The 27,529-nt window shown below is 44.2% G+C and overlaps 1 protein-coding gene across 1 annotated transcript in view; it reads right to left on the bottom strand.

The window, feature by feature from the left end:
• The window catches only part of OBSCN (obscurin, cytoskeletal calmodulin and titin-interacting RhoGEF), a 190,216-nt gene extending 163,950 nt beyond the window's left edge, over positions 1-26,266 (bottom strand). Inside the window, exons 1-7 of the mRNA XM_075704703.1 lie at positions 25,135-26,266; positions 16,806-17,075; positions 14,030-14,290; positions 10,004-10,306; positions 8,509-8,775; positions 7,390-7,665; positions 3,399-3,671 (exon numbers count right to left, since the gene is read on the bottom strand). Of these exons, the coding sequence (XP_075560818.1) occupies positions 3,399-3,671; positions 7,390-7,665; positions 8,509-8,775; positions 10,004-10,306; positions 14,030-14,290; positions 16,806-17,075; positions 25,135-26,266 (2,782 nt within the window). The remainder of the gene's footprint in view (positions 1-3,398; positions 3,672-7,389; positions 7,666-8,508; positions 8,776-10,003; positions 10,307-14,029; positions 14,291-16,805; positions 17,076-25,134) is intronic.
• Positions 26,267-27,529: the final 1,263 nt, after the last annotated feature.

The following is a 27,529-nucleotide window of genomic DNA, read 5'->3' as shown; positions in this document are numbered from 1 at the left end:
AAACTGTGGTTATAAGTCAGAAAAGGTCCTCCTGAGATACAGCAGCATTATCTCTACCGGGGAACTCATTGTCCAAGTTTTAAATCATCCAGAGTGTTTGTACATAATGGTCTCCAGTTCAGGAGCTGGGTATTGATGAATCCTTTATACTATATCAACCCATTAGGTCTACACTGTGGCATTAATACTAGCCTTATGAAGTTCTAGATAGACGTGGATCTATGCCTACCTGGATTCATATCCAAAATCCACCTAACTGATATGCATCCATTTTCTGCCCCCCTTTCAGAAGTCAGGCACAAAAGCTCTTACAGAGCACAGACATAGTGGTTTCTGTTACCAGAGTTGTATGTGCACAGTCACGAGCAGAACCTGCCCCAACATCATGAGACCATAAAGCCTGATGTGTGCTTTAATTCACAGCTCCTGTCTCATCACACACATGAATGTTGATGCTTGACTTTGGCAGATGGTGCAAACTTCTTCTCTGCTCTTCAGATAATTGCTCTCAGTTACAGCGCAATCACATTCATCTCTCCTACACCCTTCTGGATCTTTTAAATCAAGATGAGATGCCTTCAAGTTGCTGACACTTTAATCACCTCCTTGTTTCTGATTTCAAGCAAGCTCTAGGGAATATGTTTTGATGCCTGAGTCCACAAACAGCTTTGAAAAGATCTAAGAAGTCTCAGCAAATCTTGTTAGAAATGAGGAGGAGGCTTCTTTCACATGTCTCTGAGCCCATTCCTGCAGCCCCATGTTCACAATATCAGTCCCACTGGACTAATTCTTCCTCAAACCAGATCAGGGTACATGTGGGATAATCTCATGGATAAGATATTCTCCATCTTCAAGAGGACTAAGTTAATATATCAGCCAGTAGTGTCACACCTTTCTGCTGAAACTGATCTTTGCAGTAGAGAACTCACAACTGCTCACAACTCATACAGCTCAAGTGGTAGCTTCGATAACTCAGCTCAGACTGCTGACTGCAGAGACTGGCGGCCACACCTGTGAGCTGTGCATGCACACACAAACACACAGCGTGTGTCATGTATGCAGCAACAACACAGCATTTTTATCAACTCAGGTTTCTTGCAAGTGTATTTGTAAAGGTAAAAGTGAAGGGAACTAAATAAAGTGGAGACAAGCACCTTGCATGTAAAATGTGAGCAAACCTACCCAACACAACCTGTCCCTAAGCTATAGAGCAATATTTGATGAGCACGTCAAGTATTTCATACCCTTCATTCCATCAAGCCAGCCCTTGCCTGAAGAGCAAGCTGATGGCTGTCAGTTATAACCAACCTTAGCCGAGTATTGCATTTCTTATAGCAGCAACTGTCGCTTTCAGTCACTGAGTATCCCAAGGACAATTGCTAAGCTACACCCATGCCAGGCACGTCTGTGGCATCAGAGAACAAATATTTCATTAAAATTTGTCATCATTAGGACTGACCTATTTTTAAAAAATTAGATGACCAAGAAAGGATAGTCCCTCCAGAGTCCTGCAGTTCAGGATTATTGGGGTAACTCATTACCATAAAGACAGACTACTTCCCTGCCCTAAGACCATCCCCTGACTGTACAGTGCTTCTTAGCACGCTGGAAACTTTTTATGGTGACATGTGAAACAAGGTGGAAGTTGCCCTAGCTAAGGTTTTGTTAACAGCCTGTAACTCAGTCCTTGTTCATCAAAAAGTTAATGGAGATACCAGCTACTTAGCAGATACCAGTTTTCTTTGTCTGAGCATTGTGATGTTTTGTCATAGGAGTTACAGGTGAGATTCACCTAAATTACAGACGGTCATCAAAAGTTAGGCATCCAGTCTCAAGTAATGCAGGCTTCGTCTGTACTTGATGTGCAGACAAAGGCAGCTCCAGAAAACTTTTAGAATCCATCTTGGATAGCTCTCATCAGACAGTATAAATCAGATGGCATAAATTGCCTTTTGGGGATACCTTTCACTCTGCATCAACCAGTTTGGATAGAGCCTGGTTGGTTCTTTTAGACCAATTTTTCAATGGGTAAAGTCAGGGACTATAGAATCATAGAATCATAGAATCGTTTAGGTTGGAAAAGACCTTTAAGATCATCCAGTCCAACCATTAACCTACACTACCAAGTCCACACTAAACCAATCAAGGGTAGACTAAACCATGTCCCGAAGTGCCACATCTACCCATTTTTTGAACAATTCCAGGGATGGGGACTTCACCACCTCTCTGGGCAGCCTGTTCCAATTCTTGACGACCCTTTCCGTAAAGAAATTTTTCCAAATTTCCAACCTAAACCTCCCCTGGCACAGCTTGAGCCCGTAATGAACTATGAATTACACTCAAAGTGAAATTCTGTAACGTTGGATTCTCAACCAGGGCGAGCTGGAGGCAGGATGCAGAGTGAATACCTGAGCAAACACCAGCTGTAAACTGGAAGCAATCCCTCTAGCTCAGTACACCCTGTAGCAATCCCTGGAGACCAGTGCTGTGCTACTTTTATCAGCTCTGATGAGATTATAGTTAGCTGATGGACATCATAGTAACATGGATGTACTGTTACATGTGACAAGCACTCAGTTGTTACTCCTCTTAAATTGCGTTGCACCGCAATGTGTAGACACACCATGAGAAGCTTTCAGTAGAGTTTCAATTTGTAGCTTAGGACTAAGTTAAAAATTAGGCTCCAGACGTATTCAGAAAACTACTTTTAGAAGAAAGGTTCCCACCAGGCTATGCAAATTGAATAGTTGAATTTCACAGCTATTGAATTTCACAGCTAAATTCTTGTGTCAGTTTACACTCTGGCTCCATCCTGGACTGGAACGCATCAGTGACAAGCATTTCTGTTCTGGGCTTGACCTGACAGCCACGTGCTTTCGCACGGCTGATGGGCATGTGCCATCAACTAATGGCTTCACTTACAGTACTGCAGGGAGATGTCTCAGAGATCACAGTGTCCTTTGTGAACAGCAGGAGACACTTAAACTCTCAAAATCAGGAGTTAAACTTGTCAAAGGAGGACACAGGGCTTTCACAGTAAGACTTTAGGACCACCTCAGGCAGGGAGTTCAAGGACGACGTATAAGCTGAGGCATTCCCTGAGCTAAAAGAGTAAAGCCCAGGTGTGGTGCTCAGCCTGTTCAGCCAGAGGGACGTTTGAGTCATGACTCCAACCCTAGTAAAAGCTTGTGCCGACTTGAATACGTAACAGCATCGTTATATTACTCATCCATATTGTGGATTTGCATAGGGATCACAATAGGGGTTGGAATCTCTGAAATAGTACTGTGTGATCTTGGTCCAAAAAACTGGCAATCTACAAGGTAAGAGAAGTATAAGGAACCAAATCCTGAGTTTCTAACACAGACTCTGATCCCATACTTGCATCACGAACTTACCTGAGACTTTTAAATCAAAAATAAGAGTGTCATCGCCAATTTTGCATGTGTATGTTCCTTCATCTTCTTTTGTCGCAGCTTGAACCACAAGCTTATGCAGTTTTCCTTTATCTTCCATGGTGAATTTCTTGCTGGCTGTGATTTCTTTGCCATCTTTGTACCACTTAACCATGATGTTGGCCTCAGAGGTCTCAGAAACTAATTCAGCCTGTTTTCCAAAGACAGCCTTGATAACTCCTCCAGTTTTCTCTTTGTTTATGAAGTATGCAAGTGCTGAAACAAAATATAGACGCACAGTGCTGGTAAAGAATTGTGTGGACATCAGTAAATATATACAACGCCTACATGTACATCAGGTATTAATTTATCATAAGACCAAATATGCATGTTTAATTATGGATCTAAATACTAGATTCTAATGCAGAAGCAGCCAAAATTCAGCCTTTAGAAACCATATACCTGATTATCATACATCCAAAAACCAGAACACATACAACACATGAGGCTGAGCCAATGGGAGAGGAAGCAATCAGGCTTTAAGAAAATATCTGGGAGAGGTGAGGAAAGATATGACACAAGCAAATGGGAGGGAAAGCAATGAAGGTTATTCAATCATTGTACTGTAACCACCTGGCAAATAAATCAACTCTAAAAGAGGTTAAAATATAATCTAGATAAATTATATTAAATTAAAAATCTATACAGATATCACACAGGACTGAAATGAAAACAAATTTCTTCCTGAAAATTAACTGGCACATAGAAGGTAAATACTAAATCTGTCACCATATTAACACATAGTGGAATAATTGAGTCACCAATTGCCTCAAAGCAAAGATTCAAAACCCCACCAATATCTTAGCTAAAAATATGAGCCTAAACCCACAGTCCCATTTTACTCTAGATAATGGAACTAATTTTCAAACATCTTCTTAACATATTATTTTAAAACAATACGCACAATCAAGTCACTTTGTTGGGACTCTGCAAAGCTACTAAAATCAAAGCCTTGATTATGTATGCATTTTTTCCTTAATTTCAAGAACATGCTTGCACAATACAAATTAGCAACTCTCTGCAGAATGCCTAGCAAAAGCAGTTATTAGCTTTCACTGCTGATACTGCAACAAGAAGTTGCAGTCCATGGTCTGGACCAGCTAAGTGTGACTCTCTCAGACTTTCACTCCAAAGGTGTTACTATCAGTGGTACGTCCTGGTGCAACACATGGGGGTTCTCTTTTAGCTCAAAGACCCTACCCATGAGGATGGATGTTACATTTAGTTTCCTTGCTTTTAAAATACATTAGATTTCTCCAAGTCTGTGGTATGGCTTTTAATTACAGGCAAATGTTTGGTAGGGAACCAATATTCACCAGCTTGTACAATGACAGAGTCTGGAGACCTAAAAATGAAGAGTGAATTGACTTGCCAAGCAGTACACAGGTAAGAAAGAAAAAGAAAACCTCGGTCCCAAATCTGCCCCAATCTAAGACTAAGAAATACCCCACAAGCAAATAAACAGTGAAAGGGAGGGGAAGGACGTGATGATGCAGCCAAGGGCCTCTCCAGTTCTGGTCCTGAAGGGACTCCGTTCAATCACCAGCTTCTGGCAGGGACAGGAGCTTGCATTTGACCTCTCCAGGTCCCTACCAGCCCTGTTTTCTAGGGTTTACTAAGTCTGCTTATTAGAAGCAATATCTGTGGGTAAAGAAGCCATATGGGAAGCATTTAAAACAAAGAAAACCTCCTTTTTGATTGTTTTTTTTTTTTTTTTTCTTGTGGCCTCTGTTTCCACTTGTTTGTCTAGTGACTCATAACAGTGGAGCTTTCCCTTCAGTCGGGCAACACCGCAGTCCTTCTCCTCTACCCAACCACCTATGGCCATGAAGCCTGCAGGGGCCAAACACTGCTGAGACCTCTACTTCTCCACCAGCACTACTGGAACTCAGTCCACAGGTCAAAAAGTTTGTGAGGAAGAAGAGGGACATGGGTTCATTCATGCACCTTCCACTTCCTTAGAAAACCTGAGTGAAAAATACAACCAGGGCAGTTTGAAGGAGACTTCTTAGATGTCCTCTTTTGACGCAGGAGGTCATGTGTCAGAGGATGCCTGGCACGTGAAATCTCATGGCAGTGGAGGGACTGCAATAATAATAATAAATGGCAAGTGCAGTTTCTAGCGGGGCTCTTTTGGGCAGGAGGCCCAGCGAGTGACACGCCTCTGGCCATGGCTCAGCACGGTGGCCTCTCGGCAGCCACGTGATGCCCATGTGCCAGACACAGCTGACCTGCACATCAAATGATTCACCAGCTAGCTGTGCCTGATTTACAGGAGGAACCGACAAAAGGAGGCGATCCTGAAAGGTAAACCACTGGGACAGCATTTGTGAACCTCATCCTACAAGGATGAGATATATCAAAGCTGATTCTCCAGGAATCAAGCTACAAGTGGCAGATGTTTAAGTTACAGCTTGTCAACACCAATTTTAAAAATAATAGCATTGATTACTCATTTGATAGTCACATTACAGTGAAAAGCACATGGAAACATCCATCAGCTAATTCAATTAAATCTATGGGTAGATCTGCCAGTGTGAAAAACGATGCTAAAGAAGCAGAGAGAAAGAGAGAAGAAAACCAAAATTAAGAACAGCTGCCAAGTGTAGACAGCAAATTCCTCCCTCCATAAAGGTAGTCATGTTTTTAAATTATTTTCTTCAGCTCTCTCTGTGCCTCTTTTGAGTTTGCTCTTTCAGAATAACCAAGAAAGTAAGTTGTCAAATGCAAAACACGTACATTACTCTGGGGCTTTTTTGTTTCTACAGAGACCAAGGAGGGCGAGAAGCCAGCAGAATAAGATGATGAAGCACCTCATATATACTTAGTATAGAAACAGTGTGGTCATTGCTGGGAAGAAGGTGAGGGGTGAGTTATGGGACAGAACACAGAAATTAAATGGCTTTATAAAGTGAACTTGCCAGTTCAAAGCAACATATCTGCAGAGCTCACCCCAGACAGTGTCTGACAACAGGCTAGACTGCCTTCGAGTCAGGTTTTATACTCAGAACCTCGATAGACATCTAGATGATACCCATGAGGATATCATCTGGGGATACACTGGGGCTTTTCAGCCAAAACCTGGTCTTATTCAAGGCAGAGGAAACTCTCCTATGAACTAGTTCAAAAAAGCTTGCACAGATGGGAGGGCTTGTAAGAGGGAGGCTTAATGCTGTTGGTTTCAGGGTAAAGCTTCAAGACTTCCATGTCTTGCTTTGGGAGTGGCTGTGCCCACCAGCTAGGTAGCAGGAAATCAGGAGGGAAGGGACTGCCGTGAAAACAAGAACAGCTGAACAACGGGGCAGCCATAAAACAGTGCTGGTTCAAGTCTAACAAACAGGAAATATTAAAAGAAAATGACATTTTGCTGTTTGTTCTATACAGCTCTCCATCTGAATACCTTGCAAATAGAAATGAGTCAAACCACCCAATGTGCCCTGGGAAGGTCTGTTCTTATTCAGCAGGGTATTGACAGAAAGCAAAAACCAACCAACCAACAAAAAAATCCCACAATGCCAAGATGACCTTGGTCCATCAGAACTTTAATCAGAGCTGCACTAGCTCCTCAGTGACTTGTGCGATATCACACAGGAAGTATAGGGCAGACATGGGATCACGTGCATCACGTCCTGCCCCTGCGGCTGAATTTCTTCAGCACAAGAGCACCTTTTCACTACCCACCATTCCATCTCATGAAATAACAAGACATCTGTCTGAGCGAAAGCACAGCTCTTACCGCTGAGATGGCATCAGATCCCAAGTTTATTCCCACGTTCTCCTGCTCTGGGACTACAGACGCTGTCAATGCTAGATGTTGACAGGGAGTTACCACAACCCTCTGCACTGCCTCTGGAGCACTCCCTTTCTGTCCCTTGACTCATGGCTTAGGGCAGCAGCAGGCCATTAATACAAAGCAGCCCAGGCAGTCACATACCTTTCACTGAAAGTTGATAGAGCATTTTATCCCCTTCACAAATGCACTCATAAAGTCCAGCATCCTCTGCTGCAGTGTTGTGAATTTTCAGGATGTGCCTATTCCCCACAGTTTGAAGTTCGTATTTTTCACTGGCTTTGAGTTCTTTCCCATCTTTCATCCACTTCACAGTAGCCTCCGTGTCTGAAAGCTCAGCCTGAAGTTTGGCTTCCTCCCACAGCCGAACAGAGACCTTTTCTATATCTCTGCTCCTGTTGATAAATCTCACTGCAGCACCTGTCAGGACCAAAGGCCTTGTTATTTCAAGTTATATCTGGTTAACGTGTCCCTGATATGTGTCTGCTGTAGACTGTGAGATCTTTGAAAAAGTGTTAGGACCTGTTCCTGCCCTCACACTCATGTCCAACACCAAGCAATTTTTTCCAGTTCAGGAGACTCAATCTGATTTTTATTGCCAGAGTCACTAAGAAAAAAATGCACAACTTTCTACTGATTAATAATATTCTAAACAGGCTTCTGCAGAGATTTTCACTCAAAGTCAAAGGCATCCTTCCAGAATGAATTCATTATTTTTTTCCATGCAACATGGGTAGATACAGATCTTACTGTCATTTCATAAAGGAAAGCTGGAGCACCCAGCTCTCAATGCTAAATCAAGTTACGTGATACTAATTTGTACATCACACACATCCGTGGTAGACTAAAATACCTCCAAGAAAAACAACTTTGTTAGAAATTAATGCTCCTTTACTTTTGAGACTCTACTACAGTCAGAAAGGCTAGGCAAACCTGGAGCTGAAATTACTAGTCTAAGGTGACTCGGTAGATCTGGTGACAGAATCTACTGACTGATGGTTGTGAACTACAGAAATTCATGAGCTGATGTTAAGCAGTCTAGTTCAGATACCAACCAGCTGGCTAGATCGACTCACTCTGAACTCTGTGCTATCATGGTGAGGTCATTACCAGGACACACATTAGTTCATACGATGTAATTTCAGGTACTTCCTATAGACTAGGCATCAGTGAAAGCCTCCAGCCCCAGTTCTAATCATGAGGTCACAGCAACTGCCCCTTGACTGGAAGGAGAAAGGACAATGATCAAATTAAATTAAATACCTTTCACTCTCAACTTGGCGCTGGTGTCAACATTATTGGCAACAAATTTCACTTCTGCTCCATCATCGTTCTTGGTGACTTTCTTTATGATTAGGGTGTGAGTAGTTTGAGTTCTCTTAATGATATAGGTCTCACTTTCCTGTAAGACTTTACCATTAAGATACCACGTGCCGGAACATGTCGTCGTAAGGTCAACAGTAAACAGGGCATCCCCTCCAGGTACAGCTTCAACAGTTGTCAGGGGGGTTTTCACAGCCGGGACTGGTTCTGGGGAAGAAAAATAACACGTATTTCTGAGATCAAAGGACACAAGATTGCCATGCTGGAGAATAGTTCTTCCTCAGAATAAAGTTTCTGTGGTAAACAGGACACGAGAATAAAATCCTTCAGACTTAGACAATTTGTATGCACTGAAGGAGATTGTATTGGGTTTGCATGGCAAGGTTTTGGTAGTGGGGGGGCTACAGGGGTGGCTTCTGTGAGAAGCTGCTAGAAGCTTTCCCTATGTCTGATAGAGTTAATTTTCTCACAGAAGAAGCTACTCACAGAAGCCACCCTTGTAGTCCCTCCACTACCAAAACCTGGCCACGCAAACCCAATACAGCAATGCACTGTTGGTCAACAGGATTTGATTTCTACAGCTGCAGGTGACTGACCCCTGGCATTAGGGTAAGTCCTCTTCCTGCAGGAAAGAACAACAGGCATATTTCACTTTTTTTTTCCCCCTAAGATGTTTAAAGGCATAACAAGCCTGAAACACCTATGTTCCCTAGCAAGTGTGCTATTTATTTAATAACCAGTATTATTCTTAGATTTCAGAAGGGTCCTAAGGAGGCCACCCAGCCTACTACACACTTCTAGGTATTCTAGGAAAACACAGGCATGTTCAGGCAGCTAGGGAAAAGGATGACACAATAACAAGACACAGTATGACCAAAGCCTGTGCAGATATCGTCCAGTGCAATGAATCAAAGGGAGATGCAATCTCATTGCTCGCAGTGATTCCATGGGCACATTGGCACCCTAGAAATAGAGTAAAATCCCCATATTTCTCCCAGTAACTCTAAGATTAAAGAGACACTGACTGGAACCTGGTTTTCATGGCAGTATGATCACCACATAAATTTTCTCTAGATGCGTTTGATATCTCCTTTATATATTGAAAATTATATCATAAGCCCACCTCAATTTTTCCTTTCATACTAGGTCTAGAAGAAGCACTTAACAGGCTTAAGATCCATTGCAGAGAGCTCTGCTCTCACACAGCCAGTTGTGAGATACTGGAATATAAGCATACTCACAGCTCCACCACAGCAACCTAACCACACTCATTTTGGTGATGGTCAGTGGCTGAGCTAGGAGAACTAGCAGTGAAAGGAAAAAGGTTTTGCTGTGCAATCGCTCTATCCTCCTCAAAGTCATGGGAAACGTCTTTAGAGTACCCATGCGGCAGATCAGCACAGACTGACCCATTTTATGATGGTTTTGTGCTCACCGAGGTGTATGCTCCCTGGGAACTCCAGGTAGGGGCTCTGTCCATAGGCGTTGACCGCAGACACTCTGAACTGATAGTCAGCCTCTTCTGACAGGTTGCTCACTGTGAACTCTGGGACAGGGACATGAGACTCATGGCACCTCACCCAGGTAAAGCCAGTTAGTTTCTTGCGTTCCACAAGGTAGCCATTGATTGGAATGGGGCGGTCCATCTTCGGAGGGGACCATGCTAGCGTCACTGAGGTTTCTGTTTTATTTTTCACCACAGGGTCAGTTGGGGGCTGGGTGGGAGGTTTTTTGGGAGCTGCACAAGGGGAAGAAACAAAAAAACAAAACAGAGCAAGAAGTTTATGTCAGAGTGGAAAAGCCACTGTGCCTCACTGAAAAAGCTTACACTGGACTAAAAGCTGCTTTTCCTTAATAAACCTCCATAAAATATTGATGTGAGTTGGAAAAGCAAGAGAATGGATAGAAGATGCTTTTGGGCTGCATTACACAAAGATGTACAATACTTCTACCTCCACAGCTAAACGTATGTGATTTCAACACAATATTACAATTGTCTTCACGGACAAAGGGTCTACAATGAACAATTCATAGACTTAAATTTGCAGTGCTAGATACAGACCCACACCACTTCCTGCACAGCTCCTGGGCAAAGCACACTAACACTCAGCTCATTATTTTCACTCAGAAGATGGGCAAAACCACCATGAGAGGTTGTGCAAAATTCTGTGCACCAAATTCCTGCTCCACTTCCCTAGTGTGAATCCAGGCTTAAAAAAAAAAAAAAAAAAAAGATACCTCAGCGGGATTACTCTGGCAAGGTGGCACAAATTTGCCCTGTTTACTAGACCTCATTGCACAGGGATAGTTGCAGTAGTATTGTAAGTCCGCTGTCAGAATTTGATCAGTACATGTCCCTGCAGTCAGGAACATAGATGTGCCTGAGAGAACCAATGTGTGGCAATGTACCATTACATCAAGGAAGAGTGCGGCAATATTTTGCAATGCTTTACACACAAGTGTGGCATCCTGCACAGCAATGTAAATCCACTCCATAAAAAGCAGCCTGAGCCAGGAGTCGACGTCCTCCATTTCTTCTTGAGTGCCTGTTCCAACCGCTACTAAAATATTTCAGTCCAGATCCTCAACAGTCTTAAACACAGACCAGCTAAACATTGTACAACTGGGACATTTCAGAGATAAAAGATAGACATGAATAAACAGTGCATGGGTTTTAGAGTTATGGAGAACTCGGTTGCTTGTTACACAGGCTTGGCTGTTCGCTGCAGCTGCTTTCATATGGGTATCTGACCTCTGTCCTGCTTCTGAACTTTACGCTATCTCCTCTGAGAAGGCATGTTGTAACTTTGTCTCCCAAGAGTGATAGATATCGTTGGAGATCTCTGTTTTAGTCATTTATGCAGGGCCAGCTTTGGGGGTTGGGGAACTAACCTCAAAAGGTTATATTTCAAAAGGTTATATCTCAAAAGGTTAGACAAAGAAAAGTCTCCACCATCAGACCCTACAGTTGAGAAGATGTGGCTATTTTACAGTACCTGAGGTCACAAATGTATCCCTGCAGCTATTTGCATAATGAAGATTTATGTTCACCCTCTCATTCCTCTTGAACCCTTCAGAGAAGGCTCAAGTCCTATCAGTGTTAGTCACTATGTGCTGCCACCGATACAGTCAAGAAGCTAGGAATTATCTGATATGCTCTAGTTACACATCTACTGACATGGTAAAAGATTAATTTCTTTTAATTTCGGCTACCTGAAAAGTGTCTAATTTAAGTCAGTCAACCAGACTCCAACTGTAATCCCACAGAGAACAGCACACTCAGGAGCGATTCATTGCAGCTTAAAGAAGGTGTGTGAGACAGGTGAAATGAATCGCACATTGCAGATACTCAAGTATTCATGACTATAGAGGGAGCCTGTATGATGAGCCTAGACTAAAAAACAAACTCTGGGACAATGGAGCATCTCTCTGCCTCAGTTTACCCATCTGTAAAATGGGCATGGTAACAATGCAAGATACTAAGCAAATAATATATAAACATCGCTTGCCTGATAAATGTTATTAAACCAGCCAACACCAGTCTTGTCCAGCTAATTGAAAAAGATGTGAACATAGTACACAAGATTCTTCAAGCAGCTAATCAGATATGCATGAAGCATAAAAATAGGAAATCCCAATGTGATATACTTTTCCTTCATTACATAAATAGACACGTAAGTGTTTTGGGGTGCAAAGTTACCAGCTTGTCAGTCACTTCTGGTCAGAGCTGGATGCCAAAAGTCCCATTAGCGTAGCATTAAGCTGAACATTAGACCCTGGAATCAGATCTCTTGACCTTATCATCAGAAACCATAACGTAGAATTTTGTTCAGAGATACCTGTTTGTGGGAAGGCAGCTTCTTACCTTTTTCTATTCCTTGAATCAACACTTGCTTCATGACTTACACAGCAGAGTCCAAAATCAAACAGAACTTTGCCGTTCCCATTGAATAGGTGCTTGGCTGAATGTTAAAGACTTCCAAATGCCTTACAGACTGCCACAACGCTAAGTGCGACACTTAACTCATTTTTTCCTCATTCTAGCTCAATAGCATCAGAATGCCCCAACCAAGTTTAGATAACACAGCAGTTATAAACCTTTATTTAAAGATTTCTTTCTACCACTCAATAATTGCAGTTTGGAGGTGGTGGTGGGAGAAAAGAGATATTATACTTCCCAGCTGGTGACTAGAGTTGGTGACTTGTTCACATGCAAATTGGAACTGCAACACAGCCATGGAGTTCTCTGCCTTAAATGAAGCAGCTTTTGCCTAGGAAATGCAATGCCATCAAAATAAAGCTTCATAAAATTAGGCAACTTCACCAAAATTTCACTTTGAGTCTGACCTCAACTACACTGCACCTGCTGCTACTGCTCTGTCAGTGGACACCCTTGCTCAGATCAGATGTACCAGCTGAAGGAATTCTCCAGCCTGCACTTTATATCAATCTCCCCAAGTAAAGCTAATCAAGACAAAGGTCCCCCCTTTCAGCATAGCTACCATCAATTCACAGGGTCTTCCCAGCTTTGTCATGTCAAAGAGATGATGAGAGAGGACACGGCTTTGCTGGTCTCCAAAAGGAAGGAAACTACATTTTCAGGAGGAAGAATTTCCCCTTTTTCTTTCAGGTTTTTTTAACATATATTTTACTTGAATGCTAACAGTTGAAGAAGCTAAAATCAAAGTAAGATGTTTCAAGTTTGCTGAATGCTTGACTGCCCTTGAAATGCTTCATGTGCGTGTGCATAGATGTTCCTTCACAGATGTTTTTTGCTTACTAGAACAGAAATACTCTGCCAAAAATGTTCAGGGTACCTATCTGCTTCCCCACCATAGCCAGCATACCCACAAGCTACCCTCATGTCTCTGTAGACTCAAAACCTAGGGAAGGAATAGAATGCATGCTGACTCTCCCCTCCAAATCCTCAGTGAAGAGAGAGAGGGAGAGATAAGCAGCCCCTATTTGCTAGAAGAAGTATTATCCCCACAGCAAGAATTGATAAATAGCCCTCAAAGAAACTAATAGTTTTGGAAAATGGAGGTCAGTGTGTAGGCAGAACACCTGCAGCATTCTGGTACAATGAAGTAAGGTGACTGCAATGTATGCAACTTACACAATGTCTTCTAAACACCTCCTGATGGGGAGAACACGCGTGTCCCTTACCCCATGTTTTACTCAGTTATCAGTTTACATTCACTCCAGCACAAATGAGAATGGTATGGAGAAGACAGACATTTGTGCCGTGCTTTTTCTCCAGGACTCTCTCTGTTTTGATCTCTCCATAACATTTCATAACGTTAGCATTCAGGCTGTCAGGCTTTTGTGGCAGACATCAAACATTCTGCTGTCTTTGGACAACACACTTACCATGGCAGTACCTAAACCAACAGTGCTAACATGGGAATACCTGCTTGCTAGAGAAGACCCAACACCAACGCCAAATAAAAGTGAAGCTTACTGGTCACAGTGAACTGGGTAGAAGTCCTGCTTTCATCAGCCAGGAAGGCAATCTCACCAGCGTCTTCCATCTTACACTCTCGGATGATCATGGTGTGTTGCTTGCCGGAGCATGTGATGGAGATTCGATCACTGGGTTTCATTACTTCTTTATTTTTCAGCCATTGGATGTTCTGGCATTCATTGTCCAGCTCCACACAGAAGATGGCTGTATCGTTTGTGAAGACCGCAGTCTTTCGTGGAAGCTTTTTGATGATGTTCCCTTTAAATAAGAAATTAATCATGATCAGCAAACAGCAGATATTAAGGTCTCTGGCAACACTGGACCATCCAGACTACCACAGGACTAGCCAACAGCTCTCACCTAATCAAAACATTGTAGACACTATGCAGACATCCCTAAATTAATTCCTAGGCTCTGAGTTACAAAGAACAGATAATGCCAAGGACTTCTTTTGGCCTTCAAAGAGGGAATCATAGAATCATAGAATCATTTAGGTTGGAAAAGACCTTTAAGATCACCCAGTCCAACCATTAACCTACACTACCAAGTCCACACTAAACCAATTAAGGGTAGACTAGACTAAACCATGTCCCAGAGTGCCACATCTACCCATTTTTTGAACAATTCCAGGGATGGGGACTCCACCACCTCTCTGGGCAGCCTGTTCCAATTCTTGACTACCCTTTCTGTGAAGAAATTTTTCCAAATTTCCAACCTAAACCTCCCCTGGCACAGCGAAAAGCAATCTTGCTTGACTACTGTTGCTCATGTCTCTAGCCTAACATGCGGAGCCTGCTGTTGGGTAAAGACAAGGTATGTGGCCTTACCAAGAACAAATTTGACAGCAATACAGATTTCCTTGCCCTCATATGCTGGGAATGCAAATTAAAACTTTGCTAAAGTAGATCAATCTTAAACCAGAGAGGTCTCTTGTCTGTCTTTGGGATTTTGCCTCCATCAAAGTTACCAGTAAGTTACATAACCAAGACAGCAAACACACCAGTCACCTGAATTAATAGAAAATACACTGAAAACCAGAAATTCACATGGAATGAACTTCACTTATTTGTGTCCTTTCCAAGTGACTGTGATGATTATTCACTTATGAGAGTAGCCTCAGAGTTACAAGATGTGACTACTCACAGGAAAGCTTGGACAAAGCATCAGGGAACCAGCCCTATTGACAGATAGTGACTGGCTCCAGCCCTGGAAGAGTCCCTGCGAGGCAAAATAGCCCTCACCTAGGCAAAGCATCTAGAGCTATTTAATGAGAAGCAATGCTGAACTCCTTCATGAAGCAACAGATCAGGCATGTTTCTTCAGTAGGATTCAAGACCCTGATTTTCCGCTCGTCCTCTCTGAAGCTTGGCCGTGTGTCTGCTCCTTGCTGCCCTCAGCGGTGTCCCCATCCCTGCAGCCCTTTGCATCCTGCCAAGCTCTCACATTTGCCCAGCCTCACCCTGCTCTCTCGAATCTTCTCCCCCGTGGGGCAGGCACAGGGCTCCCCCAGGAAGACTCTGCCTCCTTTCCCTCCTGAGAGCTCCACCTGTCTCAGTCACTATCTTTTTTAATGGAACATGCCATAGTACCATAGCACAAACAAGTAAAACAAATACCAGCTGTCCTACCAGGGGCAAACACGCTTACAGCGTTTGGCTGGTCTAGCCCTAACAGAAGATACAACAAAAAGATGTCTTATCTGAACCCTCCTGTGTCTCCAGACTAAATTTCCCCTTCCGTCTCCACCCATGTGGACTCTCATCTCTTTGCTAACGATACAAAAAGAAATTTGCACAAGGTTGAACAGCACCCAACTGTCTTGCACCAATTTATGTAGTGGAGAACCTTTTCTGGTTTCACTGGCCTTCAAATGAGACAGGACAAGTGCAATCCTGTTTCTATTACAGGTCTTCACACTACGGTGGATGTCAATTATACCAGCATAAGCATCATCAAAATAAAAATTACAGGTCCTGGAGTTGCATGAGTAGGTTCTTATTCATACAGCAAGTCACAGAGTTCAGAACCGATGGCCCCTTCTGCAGACATACCCATGTCTGATGTGCATGTCTACTGGCTGTGAGACACTGGCACCGTAGCAGTCTCTACACCCACTTCCACTTCAGTCCTAAACCACCAGACTCAGGACATGGATCTATATGCACATTTTGTCACTTTCTCATCAGCTTTCCAAACTCCAGAGAACAGGTCCAGATGTCTGAGATCTGGAGCGTAGAGCTGGTTTCCAATCTGAAACCATACTGGTGCTGACCACAGCCTGCACCACACATCAGACCATAAGCCACAACTGCTAAGCCAGCTTCCCAGTGTGGTCAGCACCACTCTCGGACAAGATTCACCATTGTGTTTGCAGGACACCAGACAAGATGTGTGTGAGACAGTGCCAGCGGACACATCTGATGCTTGGGATCGTGTTAAGGAAAGTCTACAGTGCCAGGCTACAGCTCAAGGACTTTGCCTTCTAGGAAGCCTCTTTAAGCATAGGTCCCCACAAGGTGAGATATCTTGTGCAGCAACACAATCTGTCCCCACTTTCTGACCCTGTGTCCCAGATATACCCTGGCAGGAGACTCAGGGACCCACTGACCACACGTGGCTCTCCTCTCACACCGTAAGGCAGTCTGCTGTTCTTCACTGCACACGTGCATGGGGTAAATGCCATTCACAAGGTCGAGTCTGGAGTCTCGTGCACGAATTTCACGCTTGGTAAGCAAGACCTGGCCAATCTGAAATAGCAAAAGCCTTTATTTACCTTGGACAGACAACTCTGCGATGGTCCTGCTCCCTTCTTTCATCTCACAGATATAGACAGCATCATCATCTGTAGTGACATTCTGGACAGTGAGTCGGCGATACGTGCCCTCTTCTTCGATGTTGTATTTCTTGCTCTGCCGGAGTTTGGTTTCCTCCTTGAACCAAGCTGTCTCTGTACTAGGAACAGGCACTTCACATTGGAAGGTGGCAGATTCCTTCTCCCTCACTTCAAGATCCTTCAGTTTTGCCTTGAAGGGTATTGAGGGTTCTTAAGAGGGTAAAAACAGAAAGGAGAAACAAGAGTTTATGATAGTCTGTGGTAAGAGGTGTGCAAATAAATAAGTCAACAGAAAAAAAATTAAACAAAACCACTCCTTATTAATTATATTGATTTGTCCTGAGCTGCCATCCAAACCCATAATCAAGCCCAAATACAGTAGGAGCTCTGCTCTTACGTAAAAATAAAAAAATCTTAGATCCCAGCATAAGTATTTTAAGGACTTATCTAAAAATGAAGCAGTATCAGTCTGAACTGCAGTACCTGCCCCACAACACCACACAGAGGAGTTTGGTCTCATTCAAAGCAATGTGAACAAGTTGGTGAAGCATCACATTATTAAATTCTGCTCTTGTGGCCTGCTTGTCCTCTAGTGTGAACATCCCTGCATTGCACCTTGTCACGTAGCGATGCCAACAAGATGAAGAGCAGGGCTCACCCAGCCTGATGCTACGCATGGCAACAGCCACTTCACATCAGAGTAAAAGCCCTTCAAAGTAATCGTGCTACAGGTGGGTAAACAGCAAACAAGCTGGTCATAGGGAGAGGGCACAGGGCAGCAATGCTAGGTGAGTGTGAGCAGCTGAGCTGGTCAGCTGGTGCAAGAACCAATGTTCTAGGGGTTTTGCAGCAGAAGTGACCTCAGTGGAGTGATCTGAAAGGGGGCAGAAAGATGAGAGGTGGCTGTGCACAGGACAGATGTGGTGGAAAGCACAGAAGTAACTGATGGAGGAGTTTTCTGTTCTCCCCACCAGCACCAAAGGCTCTGTATCAGTTTTTGTCAATGACAATAAAAGAACTAGAGAAAGAGCCCGTCTCCCAGCTGCCTCTGCTTTCCTCCAGCAGCGGTGCTGTGGCTTAGGGAGAAACCAGAGTGTAGATCAAGCATGCAAAACAGCTGCATGGCAGTGAGGGAAGACATTTCTACGAACAGAACGATGTTTAATTCCAGTGACAGCTGCACTGTGAAATCATCCTGATACCCCAGCACTAAACTGGAGAAAGGGGAGTTGGACTGAAGAGGACAGCCGGTGGTCACAGCCATGGGACTGGTGCCATAGTCATGTCACAGACTTGGATTAGCCAGTGCTGATGCATCACCACTCACGCTTCATGAGGGATCATGTCTTGATATGTACCTTCATCTTCTAATAACTACTGCACCAGCTCCCAGCCTTTTTTTGTGACTCCATTCTCCCTCTCCCTGACCTCACACACACTCCCAGGCTGGTGATTTCATGTGGTCACTAGCAGTCGATAATGCAAAGTGTTAGTCTAAAAGTCAAACAGGAATAGACTTGTCTTAGATTTATAAGCCTATGCCCACGGTGGCACATCCCGCTCAGAGTCTCCATGGTCTGGAGGCTGAAGAAACACAAACTGAGACCCTCAAACATCCCACATCCAAACTTTGATGTCCAGGAGCCTCCATTTTGTAAAATTCAGATCTGGTAGCTCAGCGTATAACTGAGTCCATTACCTGCTCCCTCTTGCCCCACCATTAGGCCAGGGGCTGCTACAGGAGCAGTGCTGTCTTTGATCTGGTTTGCTCTTTTCTGAACTCAAGCCCTAGAAACTCATGCATTCAGTTTTGCAGGTCTTTTCTTCAATGCCTAGCACAGCTGCAATTGCTGTTGTCACATAAACACCTCCAATCATTTTTAGCTGAGCATAGCCTGGATAGAGATACCAGGCTTTAAGGTCTTGACGGGACACCTGCAGGGAGCAATGCTGCGTTCTACCTCGGTTCTTATCCTGAGATTAAAACCTGACTGGGAACCTCTATGATACCTTTAAGAACAGGAAGGTGACTCCAGTTCACCATGTCAACTCGGTTATGTTCTTAAAGAGTGTTTTGCCTTAATGCACCTCAATTCAAGGCAAATCAAAGTCTTGCCTTGAAAAGCCTTCAGCTGTGGTTACACAGACCTGCTCTGCCGGCACTCCACATGTTAATTATCCTTTTTTCTTTAACCAACAGGCAACTCGGACTCCTGCCCTGCAATCCCATATATCACCCTCTGGAAGCACCCCATATAGTCAGGGAGAATGAAGCAGTTGTAATTCTCAGGCCATGGGAGCAAGCAGGAGGATGAGATCAAGAAAGCATCAATCAGAAGGATGCCAGCCTCCAGGAGCTGGATGCAGCGTTGCTGTGTGAGAGAGGAGGGAGTCTGGAGCTGACACTGAGAACACACAGACATGCCCAAGGGCCAAAAAAAAATATGAGATGCACCTGAGAAGCACACAAGTGTATTCCTATACTTGGAGCAACTGGCCATATCGTTAACCCCTCCCCCTTTACAGTCACTGAGCAGTATCTAAGGTTTAAAAAACCAAAGCTCCTCTGGGAAAAAGCTCTTAAATATATGAACACGGAATGGAATGGAATGGAATGGAATGGAATGGAATGGAATGGAATAGAATAGAATAGAGTAGAATAGAATAGAATAGAATAGAATAGAATAGAATAGAATAGAATAGAATAGAATAGAATAGAATAGAATAGAATAGAATAGAATAGAATTTCAGTTGGAAGGGACCTACAATGATCATCTAGTCCAACTGCCGGACCAGTTCAGGGATGACCCAAAGTTAAAGCTGTTGTTAAGGGCATTGTCCAAATGCCTCTTAAACACTGACAGGCTTGGGGCATCAACCACCTCTCTAGGAAGCCTGTTCCGGAAGAGTTGGTTGATTTTTTTGTATGTGTTACAGTAACAACACTGCTTTTCCAGCCAGAGAAAGTAGGTGTAAGGCTATCTTTGGCAGCTTGGGGTCACAGATGTCCTCTGAAAACAACTTTGCTTTCATCCTACTGACATGTGCACACGTCTTATCTCACTCTGAACAGGGCTGCAGATAGACAGCAGCTGATGAACCGAATCAAAGCCTGGGATTCACCCAGCCCACTGCTTTTTCTGCTTTGGAGATGTGAGAGAGGCTCCAAAACCCACAAGCCTCCTCTTCCTGAATATAACTTCATCCTTTTTACATCATCTAGCATGTACCTGGTCAGACAGAGGGGGTTAATTTTGGTCAGGGGACTACAGAAGGACCACAGGGCTGTTCAGAGTAGGCATTCACCTGGCCCATAACCAAACAATTCACCTGGCCCATAACCAGCCCCCTGCCCAGGTCAGAGAGATGCTCAGAGAGGTGGCCAGGGAGGAACAGTGTCTCCTGCCGATCGACGGGCAACCCGGGTCTCAAGGAAAGATCTGTGAAAGGCAGGTGGCTCATCTTTCTTGTTAACAGACTAATCAACACAGTCCGACTATATAACCACATAATATTTACATGAAGAAGACTTGTTCTAAGGATAGAAGCACTAGACTTTACACCAGCCTTTCAGGGTATTTTAACTAGCTAAAAAAAACCCCAAACCACATTCTCTCGCCAGCCATCACGGCAAGTTGAGCCGAGATGTCCGTTACTCTCTTTCACCCCACATTGGTCTGACAGACCCCAGTCTGCCAGATTTTGACATTGACATTGTAAACTCTCTAACGTAAGGATCCTCTCTTGCCTATTTGTACAGCACCCAGCACAATTCAGAAATATTCTGTGCTGTACCAACTATAGGCACGTCAGGAAGAGCTGCTGCAGATAACAATGTTACCTTTGATCTGATAAAATCTGTAAATATTGACTGCTCATTTCTAAATGACTACTTGTCATGTATTACCCCTTTCACAAGCTAATTCTCAATATAAGCTCATGTTAAGTATGACTCTAATACGGAAGATAAAGCCATTTGGCTATCAATGATTTTCCTTATATCCAAAATGTTCATAATATCTGAAAATATCCTTTTAAGATAAGCAAAAAATGTATTCTCCCAGGTACCCTCTGTTTCAGATAAGAAGCGTCACTTATTCTTATCTCTAGTTTCTGTAAATATCAGAGCTGGTTAGAAATAGTTTAACATTAAGCAAGAAAGGTGATTTCTGATCTCTCTCTCAGTTCCACGGAAAAATACTGATTTTTGCTCGAAACAGTTATTCAAATCTCCTCTGAGAAAATCTAGGGGTTTTTTTCAGAATGACTGGAGTGGAAGTATTCAGGAGTGTTGAAGAAAACAAAATCTTTTCTTCACTTCGGTTTGGCATTCACCTGTGACCAGGTGATCTGCCACGGTGCTTTTGGGAGCCATGATTTGATGGTTTCCTGACCACATCCTTTCCTAAGGATGCTCTCCCAGCTGGGCTGTGTCTCCCACAACACAAAGCACGTTCAGCCCTGCTCAAGTCACCTGGGCTCCATGTGAGTCCCAGGCACCATGGCAAAGACAATTTAGACTCAGCTGAGACAGACTGCAGCATGGGAGCAGAAGCAAGAGGCACCTGAACTGTATATTTTGCAAGCTGGAAGAGCAGTTCCAGTGGATGTCATTTCATATGGAATCCAACAAAAAGTACAAACCAGTGTTTTTCTGATCACTCCAAATCAACCATTATCTGGAAACATTTACTTCCATGAGAGCTCAGTGGTGTGAATTTGAACAGCAATTCTGCTTTGTCCTTGTAGCATCTAGACTCCCAGGTCACGGCTTGTTTTCAGTGCCCTGAGAGGTCATTTAAATTCGTCTCTAGTATCAGTATGATTTTTTTATTATTATTTTTTTTGACTGTACAGTTTTTTCTACTAATCTGTTTTTAGCCAAAGCAGAAATACTCATTAAGGCATATAATGAAGGCAATATTTCTAAAGAAGGATAAACAGTTAAAAAAAGAGAGCTACAAAAGCCTGCCTACTGGGAAAAATGGGAGATAGAAACAGCAAAGCAAAACGCAAAGAGAGCATGGAACAAGAGCAGCTCATGGAGTTAGCAGCAAATGCAAGAGCTTAGACCAGCTATGAATTTGGCTGCTTGTCTTGAAAACATATTTCTCCAGTGTCATAAGCTTTTTTGTTTGGTCCACACCAACCAAACTAGCAATGGGATGATGTTATTTTTTAAAAGCAGGTCTTGCTAACACATATTTTGCTAAGAATAGGTGCAGCCTGCAAAGAAGCCAATGTTTCCTTAACCTTCTCAAGGCGTATCTGTCTGCTTGACCTGGTGTTCTCACTTGCCTACATTTCCTCTTGCCTATTCCTGGCCTTCTCATGGGTTCTCCATTTATTATTCCAGAGGCAAGTTTTCCCTCTGCCTAACAAAAATGATCCAGTGAGAGTAAGAATACGGAGAATCCTTCCAAAGGGAGCTATCTAAAGGTGCATGGACAAGCTTCCACCATCTTGTGCCTTTGGTCTTCTTCCTAGTTACCATGCTTTCCAACTTTCCTTTCTACCTCCACATTTCTCAAGTTGCAATTCTCTTTCACATCTCAAACATGACTGCCATGATAGTGGTCATCCAAAATCACTTCAGATCAGAGGGGAATAAAGTGGCATCAGCACCAGTCTTTTTCCAGCCTCTCTCCTATTTGGCTTGCAACCTTTAACCTTTTCATACAGTATCTGATTACTGTATTCAGGGACACAGATGAACATTTCTTGGCCCAGACCCAAGGATGGAGACCTGTACACTGTTCTCGCTAACTTTACACATGGCCTAGGCACATCTCCAAAGCCCTCAGGAAATTCAAGTGGTTTATTCAGGTTCCTCCCATCCTCTCCGCTCTTTGGTTTGTCAAAGAGGTTTATTCTTAGGAAGCATTTCCAAACTTCTTTTACAGCTCACAGTTCAGCATATGGCTTGTGATTTTATCCCTGCTCTAGACACATTTCTGAATCAGAGTAATCAACTCTTCGTTTTCCTTAATTGTGAGAGTGACTCTCTGCCCTGCAGCCTCTTTTGAGGTTTACATCTGATTCACTACATCTCATTTAGGAACAGCTCAGAAATCTCTTTTTTCCAGCTCAATGATCTTTAGGGCATGGGCTCAGCAAAGTGCTTACACATGTGTTGGGTCCCTAGGTCTAGGATCTAGACTGAGAGAATACAGGAGGCTTTCTAGAGGAGCTTTGACCTGTGCCCAGTCCTATGCCCTGAGAGACTGCTAAGAGCCACCTTACAGAGAGGATGCTGGGCTAGGTAGTCTTTTTTATTATTATTACCTTTAAAAGGTAATAATAAAGGACCCATAAATATTCTCACTTACATTCCTGTGTTGAAATTCTGCAAACAAAAATGCCAGAACATATTTAAACCCATGGAGCTTGTCTTTCCTGGTACATGTCTCTATGGACCCACACTGTGGATGCAGCACCACAGGCTCTATAAATATGCTGTTACCTGCAGAAAGACCAATGCAGCAGCATGGTGCTTACCAAGGGTGGATGCTTGCAGAATTTAATCTCTTCTGCATGACTGAGCAAAGAGAAAGTTGTGTGGCAACCCAATGGCAGACAAGCTAATGGCACCACCAATGGCATAAACAACAGAATTAAAAGCTCTCTTTGCTACTACATTGTTCTGAGCTGTTTTTGGGGGGCTGAGAAGGCCTTCTGGTGACACAAAGGAGAGTCATTACTGAGGCCTAATTATAACCAACACACGTAGATTTTCCATGGCAGCCTTGGCCTGGTCAGAAAGCCCAACATAGTATAGCGTAACAAAGAAACAGACCATCAACATTTCCACTTAAGCCCTCTGACTCACAGGCGTCTCTTGACAATGGACATTGATTAATAATCTTTTCCCATGGTGCTTGCTCCCAGACCTGCTGCTTCGCATGCTTTCCCTGTCTCCTTTGGAACAGGTTGCACCCATTGGGAGCAATCAACTAAGCATGGGCAGAGAGGAGGGTGTTTGTCTTTGCAAGACAGGTGTTGGGCAAGTCACGGAGCTTGAGCCATCCTCAAAGTGAACACCCACCCAAGGGCCAGGCTCGGTCTTCAGCTCTGAGTCCCGATTCGTGAGGTAATCACAGCTTTATGGAAGAGGACAAATGCCCTTCCCAACACCACTCAGCACCTCCAAGGGATGGCAATGAGTGGGACAAGTGCCAGCGAGTTCCACAGATCAGGTGTCACTGATGGACATGGGGACTGAGTCACTGACGGGAAAGACAGTGAGTGTGAAAGGAGAGGTCCAGAAAAGGGAAACCAGAAAACCAAATAAAAGCTGGGAGCTTTAAAGATGGGTATGAAACACAGACCATTCCTGCTCATTTGGATTTCTAATTTATTTTGCTGCCAAAAACATCTATTTTGCCACACAAGTGGCAAAGCCTTTTACATCTGAAAGTTAATTTACAGGTGCTGCCTGGGTTGCAAACTGCCTGCTGTAACCTTGCCTAATGGGAGAACAGCTTGAAAAGTTAGAGCTTCCTTTGCGAAAACATGTGGGTCACATTCTTGTTGTCAGGCTGAAGAACTTGGTCTGACCGCCACCAGCATTGAGCTACCCTCTGAAGGCAAGTTCTTCACCACTGACCACAACAAACAGAGGCATTCTGGACCTAGGAGAGTTCTGGGAGCATACAAGGGCTACAGGCTATCCAGCAGCAGAAGCTCTGAAAAGGCTGGAGAAGCCTGCCAAGAACAAGGCTGCTGGTGGGTCACTGTACAGGAAAACTGAGGTGAACTGTAATTAGAGTTGGAGTGGGTCCCCCAAGGGATCCAAGGCAGCCTGACACGCTCAGCTTGCAAGGAGGAGTTTCCTCTACTTCTGCTTAAATGGCATGTGTGTGCCAGTTTGACTAAACCCTGTGATGAATATAAAGGAGGGTAAGACAGGACTTTAGCAGTCCCTGATCCAGAGGGTGGTAACGAATCTCTGAGTTTACTATAAAACCAGGATGTATGGGAGCTTTAGAGATCTGTTTCATCCCAGCTGCCCCACAACCAGCCAGTTCTACATCATCCATCCCTGACTGATCCCTTCCTAAAATCTCCCAGTGATGAGACCTCCCCCCAGGGCATCTATTCCAGTGCTTAACCCCCTTTACAGCTGAAGAGCTTTTATTCATGTCTAACCCACACTCCTCTGCAGCAGTTTGACGGCAGAAGCTTTGTTCACGCTCCCACCCCGACTCGGAAGTGCATAGCCTGTCTCCTTGCAGGCATGCCCACACCAATGAGAAACATAAGCACCCACCTTTGACGGTGACAAGCACGGAGCTGTATGTCTGGCCTGCCAGGTTGGAGGCCGTGCAGGTGTACAGCCCATTGTCTATCTGCTTGCAGAAGAGGATCTTCACCACAAAGTTCTCTTGATCATCCTCGTAGATGACATGCCGCCGTCCTTCCAAAATGACCTCGTTGTCCTTCTTCCACACAATCTCTGGCTTGGGCTCGCCAGTCACGTAGCAGCTCAGCTTGGCGTGCTTCCCCTCCGTCACGCTGCACGTGCGGGTCAATGCCCCAAAAGTTGCGTTGCGGGCCCCTTTGGTGGTAAGTCCAGCCGCTCTCTCGTAATCCCGGGAGAGGCTGTAGCTGATGCCAGACAACCCTTCTGCCATGGAGTAAGACTGGGCAGACGTTGCATCAAGAGCCCCATGAGAGATGTCCATCTTCCTGATCTCCTCCCGCCTCTTTTGCAAATGAGACAACAAGGATGCCGTCTTGCCGCAGCTGGTATCAAAGTGGCTGCTGCTGCCTGGGTTGGAAGAGCCCTGCATTTCCACCACCAGCGCAGCTGAAGCGCTGGCAGAGCCGATGGGATTCTCTGCCCGGCAGGTGTAGGTGCCGCTGTCCCCCAGCCGGGCACACTGGATGGTGAGAGCATTTGACTCCCCGGCAGACTCGATCTGGAAGCGGCCGGCATCAGCCCGGTTCCGCAGGTGTCTCCCATCCTTCTCCCAGTTCACTGAGAGGGGAGGGCTGCCCTGGACTTTGCATTTGAACATGGCATCTTCTCCCAATGTTACTTTGATGGAGGAGGGTTTCTGGATGAAGTATGGGGCTGACTCTGTTACTGTGGTTTCCTCTCCAACTTTGATGCTGACAGCTGCAAAAGCTTCCCCGATGGTGTTCTTGGCCCGGCAGATGTATTGGCCACTGTCCTCCAGGCTCAGATCATAGATTGTTAGCCTATAGAGATCTCCATCTTCTGTGGTTTTAAACCTTCCTCCAGACTGGATTGGAAGTTTATCCTTTTCCCAGCTCACAACTGGGATGGGATTTCCAATGATCTGGCAGCTCAAGGTGGCATCCTTCCCCACAGACACCATGAACGCCTTAGGCCGGGTCAAGAACCGGGGGACTCCACTGAATGAGCTGTAATCCATCTTGGTTTCCTAAAGAGTGAGGGGAAAAAAAAAAAGTCAAGAGAGAGCAGATTAGACGGTGCAGGCAAAGAATTGCTGCACTTCCATGGTATCAGGATGTTTGTCATCTAGAACAATCTAGTTGGGGCATGTTTTTATTGTCCTTCTCATTATGGGTGAGAAGGTCTTGGAATATTTTAGGTCCTGCAGATTTCTTAGATTTGAGCTCAATAAACTGCTGACAGAGAAGGTAGCTCATTTCTCCACAGGAGTCACTGGGTAAAATACAAGTCTCCGGGCAGTTCATACAGAAAGAACACAATGGTCCCTTTGGCACTAGGAAAGCAACCTGCACTAATGCTGTATAACATATGGGCTAGTTCTGTAGCCGTAGAGATACAAATTCTGAGACATGTGTCTACCCATAAAGATACCTCCTCCATCATGCTCATCTCTTCTTCATTTTCATCTCTTGTTTTCTATCTCATTGCCTTTTCTATTTTCAATTTTTCTCTTTTTCCTTTCCTTTCTTCCCCCCCTCCCCCCCACTCCTTTTTTTTTTTGTTGTTTTCTATTCTGCTTCTATAACATGTTCTGTCTATTCTCTTGCCCTCTCTGGTCATTACCCAACCCTACATCTTGTTCTCTGAACCACTTTCACACAGACCTCACGGTAAATGCCTCTCCTGTAGGGGCCAGCCTTTAGGAGGACACACAGACATGCCTGTCATATTAATGACAATGTTTCTCTTTATCCCAGTTTCTATTCAACACAACCACTGAGATACAACTCCTTTGATGGTGATGGTAGCCGATGAGTATCTATGGCTTATATAGAGCCTCATCCAGATGGTGTAGGACCAGACACAGCTGCAGTAAGGATGGGTGTTCATGCATATCTATGGCTGGATGCACACGCCCCACATACGCGGGAGTGCAAAGCCATGTGATGGAACCGCCATGGGGAATGCATGCAGCAATCCAAATGGTGCCAGCCTTCTCCAAAAAAGCCCCACGGGGCTTAGGGCTTATAAGAAAGATGTCTCATTGCCCACATATCTTCAGCTGCTCTCGGAAGGAGCTGTGCACGAGCCTGCAGCTCTTTGGTGATACAGACCAGCCAAGGGGACAAGGCTTAAACAGTGTTCAAAACTAAAGCTCATGGCAAATCTGGTGCCATTGTGTCCTGAGAAAGTCAAAAGCAATCAGGGGCACTAATCTTTACAGCCATGTTCATTCACACACAGAGTCTACCCATCCCTGCGCAGCTGGAGAGCAATAGAA

Source organism: Pelecanus crispus, chromosome 2 (genome assembly GCF_030463565.1).
Source record: "Pelecanus crispus isolate bPelCri1 chromosome 2, bPelCri1.pri, whole genome shotgun sequence".
In the NCBI taxonomy this organism is placed as follows: Eukaryota; Metazoa; Chordata; class Aves; order Pelecaniformes; family Pelecanidae; genus Pelecanus; species Pelecanus crispus.
This window is presented reverse-complemented; position numbering and strand designations above follow the sequence as displayed.